Here is a 20,938-nt window from a genome sequence, read left to right as displayed (position 1 = left end):
TAGGTCAAAGAACCTAAAAGAACTGCTGATGACCCCGACAAGAGAGACAGAAGTGTCCAACAGAGGAATGAAGAAATGTCAGAATTGTGTGCATTGTTCAAATGTGATTGTAGGTAACAAGTTGCATCATCCACAAACTGGCAAAGAAATTGAACTTCATTACAATGGAGATTGCAATTCCAAAAATCAAATTTATTACATCAAGTGTCCCTGCGGCAAAATTTACGTAGGGAAAACAGAGAGAAAGATAAAAAAAAAGAATAACAGAACACAAAAGCACAATTAGGAATAAAAATGTAAAAAGCAATTTGGCAAAACATTGGAATGACAATAATCATAGCATAGCTCAAATCAGGTACTCCATATTGGAAGTTGTAAAGACATACGAGGGGGTTGATCTCACCAGGTCCCTCCTCCAAAGAGAGATACATTGGATCAGGCTTTTGTCAACACAAGAACCCAAAGGGTTAAACGAGAAGGTAGATTTATCGTGTTTTATATAAGGCTTTTTGCCCGCTGAGTCTGCATCAGCAAGATGCTTGCATCCATAAACAAGGTTTTGAATATTTGAAACATCTTGAAAATGTATGAGTAGGAGCAGTTACAAACCACATCACTATTTTTCTTTTCCACTATTTTTCTTTTCCGTTATTCTCCTTTTAAACATGATTTTTGGGTGTTTATATTTCACTTTGAGGTTGTTTTGTGTTGTTTAGTGAACCGTTTTTTACCTCTTTAAAATGGCGCCCGCAGTTTCGGGACCAACAGTCACTTGTTGTAGTCCTTTTTTAGTGTCTATTCGAAGTTGCCACGCTAAGTATGGAGCGTGATTAATGGCGGTTTAGTGTAGCTGGTCGGAGTTCCGAGTGGCAGCTAGAGAGCAGAGACGGATGACAGAGTTTGGAATTTGGAAGTTCAGCGTACCGAGTTAAGGTAAGAGGCTGATAGACAGAACTGCTTGATAGAATAATCATGGTTTGGAGGGTTGTGAACCCGGTAGTGAGAGAGCTGTTTATCATTATTTTTTCAGAACCAACAAGAGCCTCATATGAGTAGAACATTCCGCTTTTTGCCACTGAGAGTTTTGCAGTAAGGTAAGGGAAAACATTGTGAGGGTTCAGCTTCATTCAGGCACAACGAGTTGAATATAGTTGTGAGGTGCAAACGATATGTTTTCTGCTTATTTCCGGTGTAGATTGAATACTTTGGTGACAGCGACATCAGTGAGTTAGTTTTTCCGCAATTTTTGGTGATTATGTTGCACTTCACAGTGGTGTGGGTTATTCGTGGTTTCACTACTCAAACATGTTTTTCGAGTGACATGTTGTAAATATACCCTGTACATAATGATGTTTTGGTCTTCTGTTTCCATAAATACTGTTGGTAGTAATTTAAATTACGATTTAGTTCACAGGCCCCTGAGGAAGAGCTCCAAGAGCTTGAAATGCATTGGGCGCTAAAGAAAAGGCATCTACGCAAAAGAATTTTGAATGTTTAAATTTGTGAATTTTGAAAAATAATGTATTGAATGAATAATACTGTTTCAGAGCAAATCTGTATAATGTTTTGAATGATTTTTTGTTTACCATTTGATAAAACTTGAATCTTGAAAGTCCTAAGTTGAGCATTATATGTGTTAATAATTTTAAGCGGAGTGTCGCATAGACAACCGCGCACAGCCACAGTGCGCTGAGGTTAAGTGTCACAGACACTTAAGATAAAGTGAGCAAGGGACTCACGTCTGAGCATACCCTGCCAACTTATGGCGAACAAAGAAAAACCAAAGGAAATGATGGACGGAGCGTTAACAATACAAGCACTCACCCCCAGTCAACTGATCTGGGTTTAATCTTTTAATCCTGAATACTTAATGCGGGGGTAGGAAGTTTGGAACAGTTGTTGCCTCTCAGGCAGATTTGTCCTCAGTTAAGCAACAGCAAAAATATTTAATTCTTGGCATTCTCTTTTAAGAGATATTAGTTTTCGGTTTAATTAGGTGAGGGTAACTTGTAAATAACTCAACATTTCTTGCTGTTGGTTTGTTAAACAGTCTGTATTGTAGTAACCCTTTCTTGAAAGAGAATTCCAATATCAGATCTTATGATTGATGAATCCCATAATAAATTTAATGTTGACATTTTTGTCATTCACTTTGCCATATTTTTGTAAGTCATCAATTCTGCAGATCCAGACCACCAATATATCATCAGTAAAACTGAACCAATTTTGTTTTAATATAATGTGGAGCCTTCCTGCTGCAGCATGAACCAACCGTAAAGAGGTTGTCATAAAAAGAAACAAACTTAAAACCCATTATTGTTACCTGCAATTATTGGTAACACTTGTCATTGAACTTGCAAAAGGTTGTTTTGCTACATAAACTGGGTCATTTTGAGTCTGTGTTATGGAGGATGTATTGTTTGACTGGCAGCTTTGTTGACTTACAAATATATAATATATGGCTGAATGCCAACAATTTTAATAATAGACTGACTGTGAAATTTAGCAAATTTAAGCTATCACTTTTAGATCTAAAATTATTTTCCAAGAATGAAACACTACAAAGTAGAATAGTTTGCAAGCCATCTGCATCAATTTCAGCTTTGTGTGTGAGCTGTCATCCAAGTAAAATATATACTGCAAACCACATGGGATATGCTGAGACTTTGAAGCAATTGTAGTTTTGAATATGTCTTTGAGAAACAATTGACTGAACCTGAAAACAGGTTTATTGTGAGGAACTACTTTGTTAAATACTTAAAGGAACACACAGTATGAACTAATAAGAGTAGCTATTTTCTCTCAGACAAAATAGATACAAAATCAACATAAATAAATGTTGACATTGTGAGATTGGTTACTCTAAGCTCCACACAAAGCTGTCACCGATGTAGCATACTGAAAGAAAATTGGCATTTTTGGTGAACACCCCCACTACATTTTGTTCACTACATTGTCTGAGCACGACTTCCGCTTGCAAGACATTATCAAAATTAGGTTATATAAAAATAGGTTATTGGTGGGGGTTATTTAATTAAAAATAGTATGAGGATGACTTAAGTGAAAAGAAGCATTGGCAAACCCAGTAGGCCAGGCTTTAATATGTTATGCACACAGACTGTATTACTTCATTAAATCAAAGCCTGTTGGTTTTGCTCACACTTGTTTTGGTTTAAGTAACTGGATCTGGTGCTTTTATGTATGTGTGTGGGCGCACAAGCACATAAGTACGTCCGTTTGTGGCTCACACACACAATTAAAAAAGCCTGGCGTATTGGAACAAAAACAAAACTAAACAGATTGCTTTCTGTGTATTTTTGAAATTTAAAATAGTTTAATGAATCAAACAGGTAGCGCTGAACCTCCACACTGGTATTACCCAGGAGCACAGAATAAGCGAGCCATGAACTATACCCTCTGGGAAAAAGAGGGAGTAGGGAGAAGACAACAAATGTGTGACAGAATCCCACATGCGTTTAGTACACATGCCTTCAGCACGCCGACATTAGAACAAACTCGTCGTTGCAACGGGCGCCATTAGCACACAAGTCATTACAATGACTTGCCTTAGGGGGTTGCTGGACTTTGGAATAGTATCATTTTCTATTCCAACTCTAGTCTGCACAACAGTAGGGACGGTGTTGGACTTAAAATCCGTTGGCTGGATAAAGGCTTCATATACACAATAGGAGTTGCATGAAACGGCTTAGCACAATGAGATGGGTTTCCGCAGCAGCGTAACCAAGTTGAGTAGAAGAACCAGTAAGTTAGTGACTGTGTTAAAGCAGACAATATGAATCGTAAAGGTAAATACAGTGGCATATATCGCTGTACTCCTCTGACGTCCTTGAATGGCTAGTCCAACCTACTAGTGTACTCCAGCAGCCACCCTTCAGATCTCTGCACTCTCCATTTGCATCTAAAGCAAGGAAATCTATGCCGTCCCCAATCTGGGTTCGATTTTCCCTGTGCAGAGTGTGTGCTCTTCAAGAGTTTCTTGAGAAACAGTTCCTCATGCATTCCTATGCAAGGACTTTATGCATCAAACAGCCAATAACAAGAGGTGACAGAGAACTACTCCTCTGGGCGGAGCCAAAGCCCACTATGTGTACATTTTATAGGACTGGTTACAGTATATCTTGCAGACAGCTGCCCTGTCAAGGAAGACCTTATAGGAGAATGGTTGGGGGTCTCCACCTCCAGGGTGATGCAATGTGAGGTGACGTAGTGGTGGGTTGTATTGGCAGGTGATGTAGTAACAGGCGGGGTTTGACCAATTGATGTCACCGTCATTACTGCATTACATTCAGCAAAGATTATTGCCTTCATCAAGAGGCATTTCACAAAGCTGTAGTTTGGTCACATAGCAGGACTGTGGAAACTGGATTTTCCAGCTAAAGGGCACAATGTCACAGTGTTGGTATGAGCTGTCCCAGTGCAGGATGACTCTTAAAAAGGTGAGCTGATTTCTTTGAGCTTTCTCTGGCTCATCCTTGGTAGCTTGGGTCATGCACCATCGCCGTCCTCAAATAAATATACATGGTATATATGAGGTTATAGAGAACCGCACCTGACAGATGAACAAGTGTCTATATGTATTATGGTAGTGCAAAGAACCAAGGAGCACTCCCTTCTATGCTCCTTAACTAAGAAAGAAATCCTATACCAATATTGCAAACAAAAGGGTTCAGAACTATTCAACAATTGTAACAACCAATGTCAGTATCAAAGAAGCAGTAAGCATTTTTCTTTCTTCAGGGCTTTTTGAAATGATAGAAAAATGTATTAAAAAAACTTACTAGACTTTAAGCAATTGTCAGAAGGTCCAATTTTCCACGACTTTTATGTAGTCATTATTATCAGCATAGCTCAGTGTCCTGCAGCGCGTGTGCTCGTCAGTTTCAAGTGTTTTTTTAATAAATGTTTCTATAATTCACAAAGCCCTGCAGAAGTCTCTTCGTGAGACGAAACGCGTCGGCTATGGTCCTCTGATTTTAAAAAGTACTCAATAAAGAAAAATCATTTTAAGAAAACAACATCTGGAATCTGGACATTTTCTTGTGTGCTTACTGCTTCTTTGATACTGACATTGGTTGTTACAATTGTTGAATAGTGCTGAACCCTTTTGTTTGAAATATACGTTGTATGTCTAAATAAATGCATTTAGGATAATAAAAGGTCCACAGACCTTTATTTGTGAAGATAAATAATTTACCATACGAAAATCATCTGATGTAGCAAGAAAACTTTATAGCCTAAACAAACTGAGATTATTTTGGATAAAGGCTAGTCGCCACCAGGGAACAACAGTGAATGTGTTTTTGTTACTTACAGAAGCAATGACCATCACTGGTTGATCAGAAACCAAAAGGTTTTATGGAACGTCCATTTTAAAATATAAAAGTAAATATTGTGCTTGAATGTACCTTGAAAAAATAGTTTCCAAATCTTTAAGGCTGTTTCCCAGTGGCGTAACAGTAGCCCCCAAGCTCTAGGGGGCCCCCTCTGGCAACGTGCGTGGGCGGCGGGCCCCTGGCCTGAGAACTCCTTCTTGGTCCGGGGTAGGGGGAGCACCATGTACTTTGTAAGGAGGCCCCCTCAAGTTCTGCTATGTCAATGTCAATGTCAAAAGTTTTTATAGAGCGCCATTATCACCGCAAGGTCTCAAGGCGCTAGCAGCACAAGAACCGGGGGGAAGAGAACAAACACTGAAAGGGCAACATAACAGAGAGAGACAGGCCGCATGCTAGGGAAAAAGCCAGGTTTTCAAGGCTTTACGAAATTGCTGATGCTCCTTAATGGAAAGAAGGTGGGGAGGTAACTTATTCCAAAGGGCAGGTGCGAGGAATGAAAAAGAGCGTTGCCCGTACCTGGAAGTTCACACCCGAGGTTGCATTAGCAGAGACTTGAGGCTAGATCTTAAGGCTCTCTTGGGGGCATACCAGTTCAGTTTTTTTTTTAGATACCGGGGCCCCTTTTTATACAATGCGTTATGGGTCAAACATAGGATCTTAAATTGACTTCTTTGCCGTATGGGCAGCCAATGTAGTTGTTTCAAACATGGAGCTGACGCTGTTCTAGGTGGCAGATCCAGCACCAATCTTGCCGCCGTGTTCTGCAAAGTTTGTAATTTTGACAACTGGTCCTCATTCAAGCCGTGGTACATGGCATTGCCATAATCAAGATGGCTAATGATCAGGCCCAGAACCAATGGCTTTCTGGCTTCAAGCGAGAGCCATCTAAAGATCTTTCTAAGGCCACGCATTATACCATAGCAGGTGCCCGTCACCTTGGCTACATGATTTTTCAAGGACAGAGCACTGTCCATAATGATTCCAAGGTTCCGGACTACCGGCTTAGGGGCCGGACAAGCTCCCAGCTCGGATGGCCACCATTCTGTCGTCCAATATCTGTCGGCTTTACCAAACAAAATAATTTCGGTCTTGCCCGCATTGATTTGGAGTTTATTCGCTCGCATCCAGCTACTGATCTCAACCATGCATTTTTTAAAGCGCAAGCAGGTGTCAGCAGGAATGAACGCCGCATGTGATCAGCAGCTACGTATCATCTGCATATGACACCGTTCCGAAGCCATAAGATTTAATTATTTTAGCCAAGGGTGTCAAGTACAGATTAAAAAGCAGCAGGCTCAAAATCGAACCTTGAGGCACGCCTACCATAGCCGAACGGCTCCGGGCCGCCAGGGAGTCGACCCGAACGGTGGAGATGCGGCCAGTGAGATAATCCTCAATCCAGCCCAATGCCCCTCCACGGACACCAATCTCCCACAGCCGATGTTTCAAAATACCGTGGGAGATGGTGTCAAATGCTGCGGAGAGGTCAAGGAGGATGAGTACAGCTGAATCGCCCCTATCCTACACCACTGCTGTTTCCTCAGTGTGTGGTTTACAGTTGTGGGGGCTCCTCGCGGCTGTAGTTCGGGTCCACAGCAAAATGTCCAGTTCCAGCTGGATCCTAAGATACTCTTAAGCAGCCCCACAGGACATAGAGTCTCACTGAGCTGTTGATGGTTTCAATTAGGACATTTCTAGGAGATGATATATCTGTTGTGAGTATTGCAGACTGGTGAGTGGACAAAGGTAATTGTGGGTGGCAGGAGAGCAAAGCAAACGAAATTTAGATCTGTAGTGGCCTAAACAAGGGCTGTGTCATGTCCCCATGATAGTTAGTCTCATTCCTATCTGATTTGCTATTTACTTTGAAATGTGCAACATGCTTTACCCATACAAAATTCATAATGTGATGTATGTACACTGCTATATGCAGACAACCATGTGGTACTAGATAAGACCCTGTTTGGCTTGTAAAGGCAGTTTATTGAGTTCGCCATATAATGTGAAAACAATTATCTAACTATAAATACATAAAAAATTCAGGTAATGATATTTGAAGAGCCAAATAGATTTTTTTATAATAGTTTTTGGGGGTGGAGTAATTTGGAGGTGATTAAGCACTGCAAATAACATGGGCCTCTTGTAATGAGGTCCTTGGTGTTGTTTTTAATAGTAACCTTGTTGCACCTGGCCCTTTTGGCAGGTTCACCCCGAAACTTTTTGCTTTTTCCTAGCCTGTTTCTAGAACCTGGTGTTGGTGATTTTAGGCCTCTGCGCACTTTTTCACTGTGGTACAGTGTAAAGTGCGTGAGCTCTCTGTGTATGTATGGTGAGTGACCTGCCCTCCCATAGGAATGAATGGGGAATATGTATGCCCATGGTAGTTCCTGATGTGTGGGGAGTGCAGGGTCGAGTTTGAGATGTGCGAACTCGTGAGATTGAATGCTGCGTAATGGTGTACGTGGCATGGTTGTGTCTAGTCTAGAAGTGCCACTTTAAGAAGTTGGCATATTTGTGTAATCTGTGGCTGACGTGTGATTGGCTGGTGAGCCTGGCCCAGAGTGCCTGGGCCTGCTTGTGGATTGACTGTCTGGTTTGAGTGTGACAGGGGCTGCAGAGCCCCCAGTAGGTTGTCTGAGTCAGCCCGTGGATGAAAGGGAGCATCTGCTGCCAGGGAAGTGGGAGGAGATCGCACCTGATAGTGAATGAGGCTGTGCCTGCCTGCCACAATGCTGGCTCCACCTCCCCGCTGGGCGACTGTCACCTCTGTCCCTGATACTGAAAGGACTTCCCTATAACCAGTTCTAGCTGGTTCTCACACTGCCTGCACAAAAACTTCAAAGACTTTTCTGTGTATAAGAAGGGGCTGTGTCCCCTTCCAAAATGTTCTTGTTTTTGGACTTGAATCTGCCAGGGTCGTGCTGCTGCTTGGGCTCAGGGGAATCCCTGGGCCCTGCCCAGCCCCTGGACATCTGATGGACTTTCCTGTCCTGGGAGCTGCTGGGCTCCACCTTATGCCCTGGACTATTGAGGTCCTGGACCCCTGAAGGACTTTGCAGGACTTTGTGTGCCTTTAACGCTGGGAGCGCTTTATCCCTGCACTAAGCGCCTGGGAGCGCTTTTATTTCCACTGGGACCTTGTTTGTCCTCTAGCGCTTGGTAGCGCTTTTATTTTCGTTTATTTAGTTAATTTATGGGTGCCACCCTGTTTTTATTTAATTATTTGAAGCCGGTGCCCACCCGGCATTGCCTCGTGTTGATTTCACCGCCGCTGGCCCGGAGATCGAGAGAGAGGAGCTGCGCCCGCCTCCCTGCCAAGGACCGCGCTGCCATTGGCGGCTCTCAGCGCAGGAAGCCAGGCAGATTCTTCGGTGACGTGGGCGGGGCCTCGAGGCAGTCACTTCCGCTTCCCCCTGCCCGCGGGAAGCCTGCTTTGGTGTTCGTTGCCGGTCTCCCGTGTGGAGAGGGAGACCGGAAAGGCTGGCCGCGTCACGTGGAAGGAAGGCTGGTGGTGCTTGCGGGGCTCCCGTGTGCTGAGGGAGCCCTGAGAACAAAGGAGAGCCACCGCCCAGCAGAGAGGCCGCCGCCAGGAGGAGCCCCGCCCAGGAGACAGCCCGGTGAGTCGGAAGGGCTGGGGGGGGCTCGGTGCAGCTGTAGTTGGTGCCGGAGAGTGGCACATGGGGCGAGAGCAGAGGTAGGGCGGCCCCAGCTGGCAGTGGGCCGCCCCAACGTTTCAGCGGAGCCTGAGGCTCCAATGCCCACATCTATGTACGCGAGTCCTGAGAGGGCTCCGGGGGCATTTCTGTGTTCATGAGTCCGAGAGGGACTCTAACGACGGGGCCATATCTGTTTTGAGAGCCTCTCAAAATCCATTAACTCTATTCTTAGCCTCCCACGGCCTAGGAAAGCAGACGCTACAAAAGCTATTTAAAATTTTTTTTAAATCACAATGTGTACCAGTAGCTACTTACGGGGCAGAGATCTGGGTCCTGGGAAAAACTCCGAGCATCCAGACAGAGGAAAACCGCTTCTGTAGAAAAATCCTCGGAGCACCCATTTCCTCCTCGGAATATATTTGCCACTGTGAACTGAATTTGTATTACATATCAGATTTTATTGCCTCCAGACCGGCAATGTTCTGGCTTGCTATATGGAAAAATGACATGGCTGGCCTAATCCAGGACATCATAAGAGACTGCCTTTACTGTGATAAAGGGATGTTAATCCCTTGGCTCTCTGGAGTGTTCAAAAAATTAAGTAGCGTAGGCAAAGGACACCTTTTTCATGACCCTAGTAAAATTAATCCCAAGGATAAAAATGATTTAAAATCTGCACTGTACGCACTTTATAGAGAAGAAAGATTGGCAAGGGAACTAATTAAACCCACAAACCAGACTTATGTGAGCAAAGATCTGTATACACAACCAATCCATCTGTACCTCACGCTCCCGATGACTAAGTGGGAAAGATCTTTGCTTTTTCGCCTCAGGGCAGGAACTGTGAGATTTTTATTATGTTTCCCACTAGGCTATACTTTTTTGAAATCTGGAAACAATTTGTGCCCATGCGATGATACCAGCCCGCAAACTGATTTACATTTCTTTTTCTTTTCTAAATTTTATCAAAAATATTTTAAATGGTTTTTAGCACCCTATTTTAAAAAGCACAGACCACTTTCTCTGAAGGAATCAAATTTGATGTTGTTGACTCTGAATAGTGAAGAGTTGATATTCCGCACTAGCACTTTTCTTAGAGTTATTACCCATGTTCGTAAAACAATGGAGAACCCTTAGTAAATCTGAGAATTACATTCATAATTGTTTTTATATTGCCTTTTTTTAACTATTGTAAATATGTTATTTGATCTGGGATTGTCTGTATTGCTTTTATGAATTTGCAAAAATTCGAATAAAGTTTTTGAATTGAATTGAATTGAGAGCCTGAGAGGCTCGTGGCACCATTATAGTTTCGAGTCCCCAGAGAGGGGGACTCCAACGGAGGAGCATACTATAGTGTGGTGCAATTAGGGCGGCCCCAGTTGGCAGCGGGTCGCCCCAATGCAGTCCAGAGCCCCGAGAGGCTCCCTAAAGGCATGTTTTGTGCCAATGCCTGAGAGCTCCAACGTTTGGGGCACATGTTTTAAGAGCCTGTGTGGCTCCAACGTTTGGCTATTTGGAGTGTCAGAGCCTGTGTGGCTCCAACGTCTGGGGCATGTGAGATGCCCAGAGCCTGTGTGGATCCAGCAGTGGGCGCAGTTTGCGCCTAAGGGTCAGCGAGGACCCTGTTGACGTTTTGAAGTTCCCAGCTGCCCAGCAATTAGTGGGCAGCTGCACCGTTTAGGTCTTGTGTGGTTCCCAGGTGCCCAGCAAGTAGTGGGCACCTGCAACGTTTAGGTTTTGCGCCGTTGGCGCACCCCTAACTGGCGCTGCATGGCAGCGCGCCCTGACATTCTGGACACAGGGCTCTGTAGGCCCTTTATTGGATGGGGGCTGGTATGTAAGTTAGGCTCAATGTGGTTACCTGCTATGTTTAGGATGGTAATTGTCTACTGTGTGTTTTTGCGCTATTGAGTTGGGTTTGGGGCACCCCTGAATGTTTTTAATGCATCATGTGTTTCCCTTTACTACTCCTCTGAATGTATATTTATGCATTATGGGTAATGTGTTCTTTCCTAGACCCCTAAATGCTGTGTGATACTTAGGTGGTTGTCCGTACACCTCTGAATGTTTTATGCATCATGTGTTTCCCTTTACTACACCGCTGAATGTGTTTTCATGCATCATGTGTAATGTGTTGTGTTTATACCCCTAAATGCTGTGTGATACTTAGGTGGTTGTTCTTTTTAGTACAGGTGGTCCTAGTAAGGTCCTGGTTCCCTGCGTGACCTTCTCCTAAGGTGGTTAGGGTTGCGTAGGTGGTACTTACCTGTTCCCAGTATTTACTGGATGTGATTTATAACTAATATTTTGTTTTATATCTTATTTTCTATGATCTACAAAGTACTATTTCTAAAAGTGTTGATGCTGACAGTGGCCCATGTGGCCCTGTCCTGTAAATAATCCCTTATGAATGTTGCCCGTGCCAGTTGGCTCAATGAACATGTGTGATTTCTATCTGATGTGTGTTTACAATACAAATGTTATTTTAATATAACCTTGTGTGGAGTTCCTTTTGTGGTGTGCCTAGTATGTTGTCGCTGTTGTGCGCTGGCGCAAATGCTTTACACATTGCCTCCGAGTTTAGCCTCACTGCTCTTACCAAGCTACCAAGGGGGTGAGCAGGGGTTATCTTGCCATGTGACTCCCTCGCCCTGACTAGAAGGGTGGTTTCTGCCTGGCTTTGGCGTCAGCCTTAGCCTACCAGAAATAGCCAGTTCTAACATTGTTGGTCAGCGGTGCGGATTTGGACTTGTGTTTGCACAGTGCCACAGCGACAACTGGCTACATTACAAAACTCTGCATTTTTCAGATAGTCACATGTTTGGGATTATTGTTTATGATTTTGTTTTTCCTCAAGAGTGTCATTTTCAGATGGTGTTCCTGCGCTTTATGTTTAGTGGCAGATGAGAGAAAATGACAGGGCGGGACGCCAGTAGAGGGGGGGGTTCCCATAGATTAGGAATCCCTTGCTGGGTCCAGTGTCCAATTCCTGTCCCTGTGTGGGTAGATGGAAGAGAGAAAGTGTGGAGGAGAAATGACTAGCTCAGGAGGGTGGTTATTCCCTGAGTGTAGTGTGTGTGTCTGGATTCCCCAGTATGGTAGGATCCAGTGGTGGCAGCTAAAATGTGTCCAGTGCGTGAAGTCCCATTCCCAGTTCCCAGAGTATGGTGCCTGGTGCTCAGTAAGAGGGTACAGGTTGAGAGTCAGGGGCAGTGAGTAACTGTCTCACCAGTCTGGAGGGGGAGTGTGTGGATGAGTGGTGTCTTGAACTGGAGGAGTTGGTGTGAGTTGTTTTTTTTTAGGCGCTTGCACATGAGGTGTACCTCTGGTGGTGTGCAGGAGGTCCTGCAGAGGAACTGGACAAGAAGGTGGACGTCTGGCGGTGTGCTAGGTGTCTTGCAGAGGCTTTAGGGAGTGATTCTAAAAGTAGTGGCTTGTGTATCTGATGATCCTGTGTAGGTGAAGAGGTTCATGTGTAGCCCAGCTAGGTCCCATTAGGATGGTAGGGGTGTAGGGGCTCACGTCCTGTCTCAGTGGAGGCGGAGTGAGTGTGGGACGGTGTGTCCCACGTTGGCCTGAAACCCTGTCTCTGGGCCTGGAGGGTTCCCCCGGGAGCGCCAGGTCAGGGGCCTAGGCTGTACATACAGGTCATTTGAGGAGGATCTTCCTGTGTCTAGAGGACGGGAAATGTCTGTAACCAGAACTCCGGCGGTCCTGGTGTTGAGGGGTACCGCTCCTAAGTGGGTGTGCAGAACTCTGGAAGGGGGTGCAGAGGGACGGTGGACTTCTGACCCCGGTGCAACCTGAGGGTTTAGATCCTAGGTTGGGAGATTTGGAAGCTTCCAGGTCAAGAGGAATCTCTACCAAAGTGGATCAGCTGAGAAGACTGAGGGGGCTGCCCTTGCTGTGTGTTCTGGGGCTCACCTGCAGTTTGTTGTTTCCACTAAGGTAGAGGAAAGGGGGCTTTGCTGTGTGCTGTGTCCCCCCACCTGCTTGAAGAGGAACTGTGCTGTGTGCTTTGTACCTCAGAAGTGAAATAGTTTCCAGGTGGTAGACCAGTGATGGAGTGAGGTCCTGATCTGGTAGGAGAATTGTGTTCTGATGAGTGCTTCCCTGTGAGGGTGCGGAAACCCAGAAGTAGAGGTAGGGTGGGGCATTCTTGCCCGTGACCTCTGGTCAGCCTGGGGGTGTGGACCCTAGGTTGTTGGATCAGTGGTAGTTGTAGCTACCCTGAGAGGGAGAGTGGAGAGTGGCTATTGTGTGCCAGGGGTTACGGCCCCCCACTCTGTGGTTTGGACAGGACCTGTGAGATTTGGATGGCCTAGGGCCTGGTCCTGGCTGTGGACGACTAGTGTGTACCAGTGGGGTATCCTAGTTGGGTCAGAGAGTTATTGTTTGGAAGTAACCATGTAGGTTCAGAGTGGCGAAAAACTGGAGGGTGTCCCTGCCGTGCGGGCCCGTGTCCGTGTTTTGTCGCCCAAAGCAGTGAAGCCCATCGGTGGAGTGATTGGTCTACCCTGCGTTTTGGCTGGAAGGGGGTTGTGTTGGACCTGGCCCTTTTGGCAGGTTCACCCCGAAACTTTTTGCTTTTTCCTAGCCTGTTTCTAGAACCTAGTGTTGGTGAATTTAGGCCTCTGCGCACTTTTTCACTGTGGTACAGTGTAAAGTGCGTGAGCTCTCTGTGTATGTATGGTGAGTGACCTGCCCTCCCATAGGAATGAATGGTGAATATGTATGCCTATGGTAGTTCCTGATGTGTGGGGAGTGCAGGGTCGAGTTTGATATGTGCGAACTCGTGAGATTGAATGCTGCGTAATGGTGTATGCGGCATGGTTGTGTCTAGTCTAGAAGTGCCACTTTAAGAAGTTGGCATATTTGTGTAATCTGTGGCTGACGTGTGATTGGCTGGTGAGCCTGGCCCAGAGTGCCTGGGCCTGCTTGTGGATTGACTGTCTGGTTTGAGTGTGACAGGGGCTGCAGAGCCCCCAGGAGGTTGTCTGAGTCAGCCCGTGGATGAAAGGCAGCATCTGCTGCCAGGGAAGTGGGAGGAGATCGCACCTGATAGTGAATGAGGCTGTGCCTGCCTGCCACAATGCTGGCTCCACCTCCCCGCTGGGCGACTGTCACCTCTGTCCCTGATACTGAAAGGACTTCCCTATAACCAGTTCTAGCTGGTTCTCAAACTGCCTGCACAAAGACTTCAAAGACTTTTCTGTGTATAAGAAGGGGCTGTGTCCCCTTCCAAAATGTTCTTGTTTTTGGACTTGAATCTGTCAGGGGCGTGCTGCTGCTTGGGCTCAGGGGAATCCCTGGGCCCTGCCCAGCCCCTGGACATCTGATGGACTTTCCTGTCCTGGGAGCTGCTGGGCTCCATCTTATGCCCTGGACTATTGAGGTCCTGGAACCCTGAAGGACTTTGCAGGACTTTGTGTGCCTTTAGCGCTGGGAGCGCTTTATCCCTGCACTAAGCGCCTGGGAGCGCTTTTATTTCCACTGGGACCTTGTTGGTCCTCTAGCGCTTGGTAGTGCTTTTATTTTTGTTTATTTAGTTAATTTACGGGTGCCACCCCGTTTTTATTTAATTATTTGAAGCCGGTGCCCACCTGGCATTGCCTCGTGTTGATTTCACCGCCGCTGGCCCGGAGATCTAGAGAGAGGAGCTGCGCCCGCCTCCCTGCCAAGGGCCGCGCTGCCTTTGGCGGCCCTCAGCGCAGGAAGCCAGGCAGATTCTTCGGTGACGTGGGCGGGGCCTTGAGGCGGTCACTTCCGCTTCCCCCTGCCCGGGGGTAGCCTGCTTTGGTGTTCGTTGCCGGTCTCCCGTGTGGAGAGGGAGACCAGAAAGGCTGGCCGCGTCACGAGGAAGGAAGGCTGGTGGTGCTTGCGGGGCTCCCGTGTGCTGAGGGAGCCCCGAGAACGAAGGAAAGCCGCCGCCCAGCAAAGAGGCCGCCGCCCGGAGGAGCCCTGCCCAGGAGACAGCCCGGTGAGTCGGAAGGGCTGGGGAGGGGGCTCGGTGCGGCTGCAGTTGGTGCCGGAGAGTGGCACATGGGGCGAGAGCAGAGGTAGGGCGGCCCCAGCTGGCAGTGGGCCGCCCCAACGTTTCAGCGGAGCCTGAGGCTCCAATGGCCACATCGATGTACGCGAGTCCTGAGAGGGCTCCGGAGGCATTTCTGTGTTCATGAGTCCGAGAGGGACTCGAACAACGGGGCCATATCTGGTTTGAGAGCCTGAGAGGCTCGTGGCACCATTATAGTTTCGAGTCCCCAGAGAGGGGGACTCCAACGGAGGAGCATACTATAGTGTGGTGCAATTAGGGCGGCCCCAGTTGGCAGCGGGTCCCCCAACGCAGTCCAGAGCCCCGAGAGGCTCCCTGAGGGCATGTTTTGTGCCAATGCCTGAGAGCTCCAACGTTTGGGGCACATGTTTTAAGAGCCTGTGTGGCTCCAACGTTGGGCACGTGTTATGCCAGAGCCTGTGTGGCTCCAACGTTTGGCTATTTGGAGTGTCAGAGCCTGTGTGGCTCCAACGTCTGGGGCATGTGAGATGCCCAGAGCCTGTGTGGATCCAGCAGTGGGCGCAGTTTGCGCCTAAGGGTCAGCGAGGACCCTGTTGACGTTTTGAAGTTCCCAGCTGCCCAGCAATTAGTGGACAGCTGCACTGTTTAGGTCTTGTGTGGTTCCCAGGTGCCCAGCAAGTAGTGGGCACCTGCAACGTTTAGGTTTTGCGCCGTTGGCGCACCCCTGACTGGCGCTGCATGGCAGCGCGCCCTGACATTCTGGACACAGGGCTCTGTAGACCCTTTATTGGATGGGGGCTGGTATGTAAGTTCTGCGCAATGTGGTTACCTGCTATGTTTAGGATGGTAATTGTCTACTGTGTGTTTTTGCGCTATTGAGTTGGGTTGGGGCCCCCCTGAATGTTTTTAATGCATCATGTGTTTCCCTTTACTACTCCTCTGAATGTATATTTATGCATCATGGGTAATGTGTTCTTTTCTAGACCCCTAAATGCTGTGTGATACTTAGGTGGTTTTCCGTACACCTCTGAATGTTTTATGCATCATGTGTTTCCCTTTACTACACCGCTGAATGTGTTTTCATGCATCATGTGTAATGTGTTGTGTTTATACCCCTAAATGCTTTTAGTACAGGTGGTCCTAGTAAGGTCCTGGTTCCCTGCGTGACATTCTCCTAAGGTGGTTAGGGTTGCGTAGGTGGTACTTACCTGTTCCCAGTATTTACTGGATGTGATTTATAACTGTTATTTTGTTTTATATCTTATTTTCTATGATCTACAAAGTACTATTTCTAAAAGTGTTGATGCTTACAGTGGCCCATGTGGCCCTGTCCTGTAAATAATCCCTTATGAATGTTGCCCGTGCCAGTTGGCACAATGTACATGTGTGATTTCTATCTGATGTGTGTTTACAATACAAAAGTTATTTTAATATAACCTTGTGTGGAGTTCCTTTTGTGGTGTGCCTAATATGTTGTTGCTGTTGTGCGCTGGCGCAAATGCTTTACACATTGCCTCGGAGTATAGCCTCACTGCTCGTGCCAAGCTACCAAGGGGGTGAGCAGGGGTTATCTTGGCGTGTGACTCCCTCGCCCTGACTAGAAGGGTTTTTTCTGCCTGGCTTTGACGTCAGCCTTAGCCTACCAGAAATAGCCAGTTCTAACAAACCTCATTTAGAAGCCATAGTCTTTGCAACTTCCCAAGAAATATGGGGGCATATTTACAAGCCCTTATCGCCACCACACTTTTCAGGACGTTGTAGTGGTGATAAGGGCTTCGCCTTATTCACAAGGCAGCGTTAAGCCAATTAACGTGGCTTAAGGCTGCCTTGTGAATAAGGCCTCCTTTCGCGATAGTGTGAAAGGGGCGGGCAATGGGTGTTGCCGTGGGCGTTCCACCTCAACACCCATTGATTTTGACGCTGCCCTATATTTACAAGGGCAACGTAAATATGGGGCAGCGCCACAATTAAGACCAGTGAAAACCTGGTCTTAAACAGGCGCAACGAGGAAAAATGTTTCATTTCTCCTCATTTTTGCTGTTTCTAACAGCAAAAAGGACATTGATTGTTTATGTGCAGGGAGGTGACCCCTTCCTGCACATAAACAATTTTTTTTAAATGACGTTTTGCAACTTCTAAGTGTGCTGCATTAAGCTGCATACATAGAAGTTACTAAACGCCATTTAGGGAGACCTTCGTGCACATAAACAAACTTCACCTCTATGGTGCAAGGGTGCCTGTGTTGGCGCTAGGCTGCTAAATTTAGCACCAGCGCATGGGGAAATGCAAGGCTGCGTCATATTGTTGTAAATATGGTGCAGCCCTGCGTTTCAGAAGTGGCGGAGTGCAGCGTTAAGCCAAGGAGGCTACCACCGTGCTCCGCCACTTCGTTGTAAATATGCTCTCTATTTCAAATAACAAACAGTATAAGAAGGTATTGCAGTACTACAAGTAGAGCACAGATCAGAGAAGATACACAGAGGTTTACACCTGTTTATTTCTAAGGTAGTGCAGCACTAATTCTAATTCCATACTTCACAGGTCTCTGCGAAATACAGGTTTTTTTTTACATCTGCCACCCTCCAAACCTAAATGCATTTATGGCAGTGCATTGAAAAGAAATTGGCCAAATAACACCTATTATTTAAGCCAGTGTACTAATAAATGCATATTCACTGTTCACACATGCATTACTACAGTGCAAATATCTATTTGCATTTTCTTACAGCAGCAGAGTGAAATGATGTGAGAAAACATTGCCTGCTACAGTAGCATGACAGAGATAAATTACTTTGGTATGAGTCAAGTGTGATTTTATTTCAATGTATGGAATTAACCCCTTGTAACCTGGCTTTTATTAACTATCTATGTTTATTCCCACCTAAAAAGACAAAGCAGCAAGGTATAACCCATATATGCATATCCTCATCTAATAACATGCTATTTATTACCATTTGTGAGTGACCCATTCGAGGTTTGGCCTCTTATGGGAGATGGCCCCTCACCTCACTCAGAACTGTAATAAACTGTGCATCTAAATAAACCCTAATCCCCGTTTAGGACCCTGATTACCTGAACACAGATGTGTCCAATAACACCCTGCCCTGGTGATCATTGCTTAAAATGGCCGTGCATAAAGCACCATATGCACATAAATAAAATTGAACTTGTCTTGTGTTCCTTCACTTTCTTTTCAATCTTTGACCAATTTACCTCTGGTGTTTCGAAGGCAAGAGAAAAATATATCATTTGTTTAGAAAAACAGATTTTCGAGAAACTATATTTTAAAATCGTGTTGCCTTTTTCTAGTCAGACACAGAGTTTTGGGACAAGATGGAAGCCGAGTGGGAAGAGATGGCGAGAAGAAACTGGATTTCAGACAATCCAGAAGCGGCAAATCAAATCACCGGTGCACCCGGAGAGACGGTAATGGAAAAATATGGATGCCATTAGCAATAATACGTTTCTCAGCCACTGACACTTGACAGCCTCCATTTTCTATTTTTGGGTCTTTGTAGTAGTTTTAAAATTTGTATGTCAGGACTTTTTCTTAAAACAGTTTGCAACAGTGCTGTTTTGTGCAACTTGTGCTGTGGTTACAGGCAACCCTTTGCTCAAGGTGAACCTAAGAGAACTGCAAGAAAATGCAGTGATTTTAGGTCTGGCTTTGACAGCGGGCAGTCGAAGTTTGACCATATATGATCAGCAGAAAAAGTGTTTTCAGAAGCACTACTGAGAGAATAGTTTTGGCAGCCGCGGCCCATGCAGGTAAGTGGTGGGGCCGGGTGGGGGTATTTCAACAGACAACGACGAAGGAAAATTAATTAATTAATTTAATTTTCCCTCATTGTCGTCTGTCGAATTCCCCCCAACCCCGCCCTACCGCTCTTACCTGAACGGGCCGCTGCTGGATTTGGCTCTGCCCACATGTTGATTTCCTTGAGTACAGCATTTGATTGGACAGACTTTGTATTTTTCCACTCAAAAAGGATGCTTGGTGGGCTCCCTGCTGCTTTGTGGGAAAGCATGTGTTGAGTACAGCGGGGCTGAGTTGGTTATGGTGACAAGACTTTGATCAAGGCTATAGACCTGATTTGTGTTCCATGAAGAGTTATGAGAAAGGCTGTAGGGCTTACATATTTATTATGAAAAGCATATATTTACAACCCATATACACTATGTTAAAGGCTGTAGACGGGTATTTTGTTATGTGAAATGTCACACATACCCATAGGAGGCAAGGATTCTGGTGTTGGTTACCCCCTTAGACAAATGCTTTGGTTGAAATTTTGCAATGTGATAATCCTTCTTTGGCCTTATAAGAAAGGCTGTTCATTTTTTTGTTCACTGTCATTATACACGTAGTCGTAATTTATGGCTGCATGCCTGATGGGAAACATCCATTACAACGCAGTCATTACAACGCACTACCTTTACAATGCAATTGTTACAATGCAACTTCCTTTACATTGCATGCCATTACAATGCATGTCACTACAACGCATGCCATTACAATGCATACCATTACAACGCATGCCATTACAATGCATTATAAGGTAAGTAATGGAGATTTTTTCGTTTTAGGGTGGGTATGGGTTTTTGGGTACATGAGAATAGTAATTTTTACCCCTACACTATTCAACACTTTCCCTACTGTTGCACTCACTGGAGTGGGAATACTCATTTTTACCCCTATACCATCCAACACTTACCCTACTGTTGCACTCACTGGAGTGGGAATATTAATTTTTACCCCTTCACTATCCAACACTTACCCTACTGTTGCCCGAAAAGTTATATGCGTTGTAATGGTGTGCGTTGTAATGGAATGCGTTGTAATGGTAGTTTTTTAAAATGCATTGTAATGGCATGAGTTGTAAAATCATGCGATGTAATGGTAGTTGTGATGTAAAAACTGCATTGTAAAAGTATGTGTTGTAATTGTTTACATTGTAACGTCATATATTCCATGCCTGATAGGTGCCAACTTGTGCACAATAAATTAAGTGTTTGTCGGTTATAAAGACTTTATTAATTCAATAATTCAAAAAAGTGGAATTGACTTTATTAGTTCAATTCCACATGTCCTAGCTCTGATCTCTTCATTATTGAGAGGTACATCAAGGGGAGAAGCCTGGCTTATTTATTGGGAAAAGCACCTATTGAAGCCAACACACCTTTAACCCTTTCGTTGTGCCCGTTGGCCAACGGCCCTCGCGAGCACTACCTCCGTAGTGCTGCGCACGTCCGTTGGCCGACACGGCCCTGCCCACTCAATGGAATGCCGCAGTAGTTAAGGTTTTAAGGAGTGTTACTAGACCACGCTAAAGGCTGTTGACAGGTAGTATGTTACAGGCAATCACACAGATTACCATAGTTGATTTAGGTTTTAGTGTTGGTCACAACCAAACACTTAGGATAGAACATTTTTACTGCGATAATGCTTGTTAACTCCTCTTAGGAGTGGCTGTATATAATTTACAGACTATAATTTTGAACATATTTTTAATTTTAAGATTGTTTGCCCATGGAAGTCAATTCAGCCAAATGCCTGGGGTAGCAAAGGAGACATCACACACCATATGATCTTAATGACATCATATGAAGTGACATCATATGACCCCTATTCTTCCCAGGAAATGATGAAAAAAACTTGTATGTGATGTCAGCAGTGGTGTAGGAAGGGGGGTGCGGTGGGTGCGGGCCGCCCCAGGCTTCAGCACCGAGGGGGGTGACAAAATGGGAAAAATATGTGTTTTGAACACATATTTTTGCCATTTTGTCAAGCCGGGGGTGACAAGAAATGTTCCGCACCGGGTACCACCTGACCTTGCTACACCACTGGATGTGAGCCCAAATCTGCCCAGCAACAGAGATTAGGGTAAGTCATGTTGACTTGTATTGAGTGACTA

General features: G+C 45.5%; 1 protein-coding gene across 2 annotated transcripts in view; it reads left to right on the top strand.

The window, feature by feature from the left end:
• Window positions 1–20,938, top strand: part of PEX5L (peroxisomal biogenesis factor 5 like) — a 392,012-nt gene that overhangs the window by 303,847 nt on the left and 67,227 nt on the right. For both annotated transcript variants that reach the window (XM_078668173.1, XM_078668174.1), the window contains exon 7: window positions 18,336–18,452. In XM_078668173.1, coding sequence (XP_078524299.1) covers window positions 18,336–18,452 — 117 coding nt within the window. The remainder of the gene's footprint in view (window positions 1–18,335; window positions 18,453–20,938) is intronic.

Source organism: Lissotriton helveticus, chromosome 11 (genome assembly GCF_964261635.1).
Source record: "Lissotriton helveticus chromosome 11, aLisHel1.1, whole genome shotgun sequence".
Taxonomy (NCBI): domain Eukaryota; kingdom Metazoa; phylum Chordata; class Amphibia; order Caudata; family Salamandridae; genus Lissotriton; species Lissotriton helveticus.
This window is presented reverse-complemented; position numbering and strand designations above follow the sequence as displayed.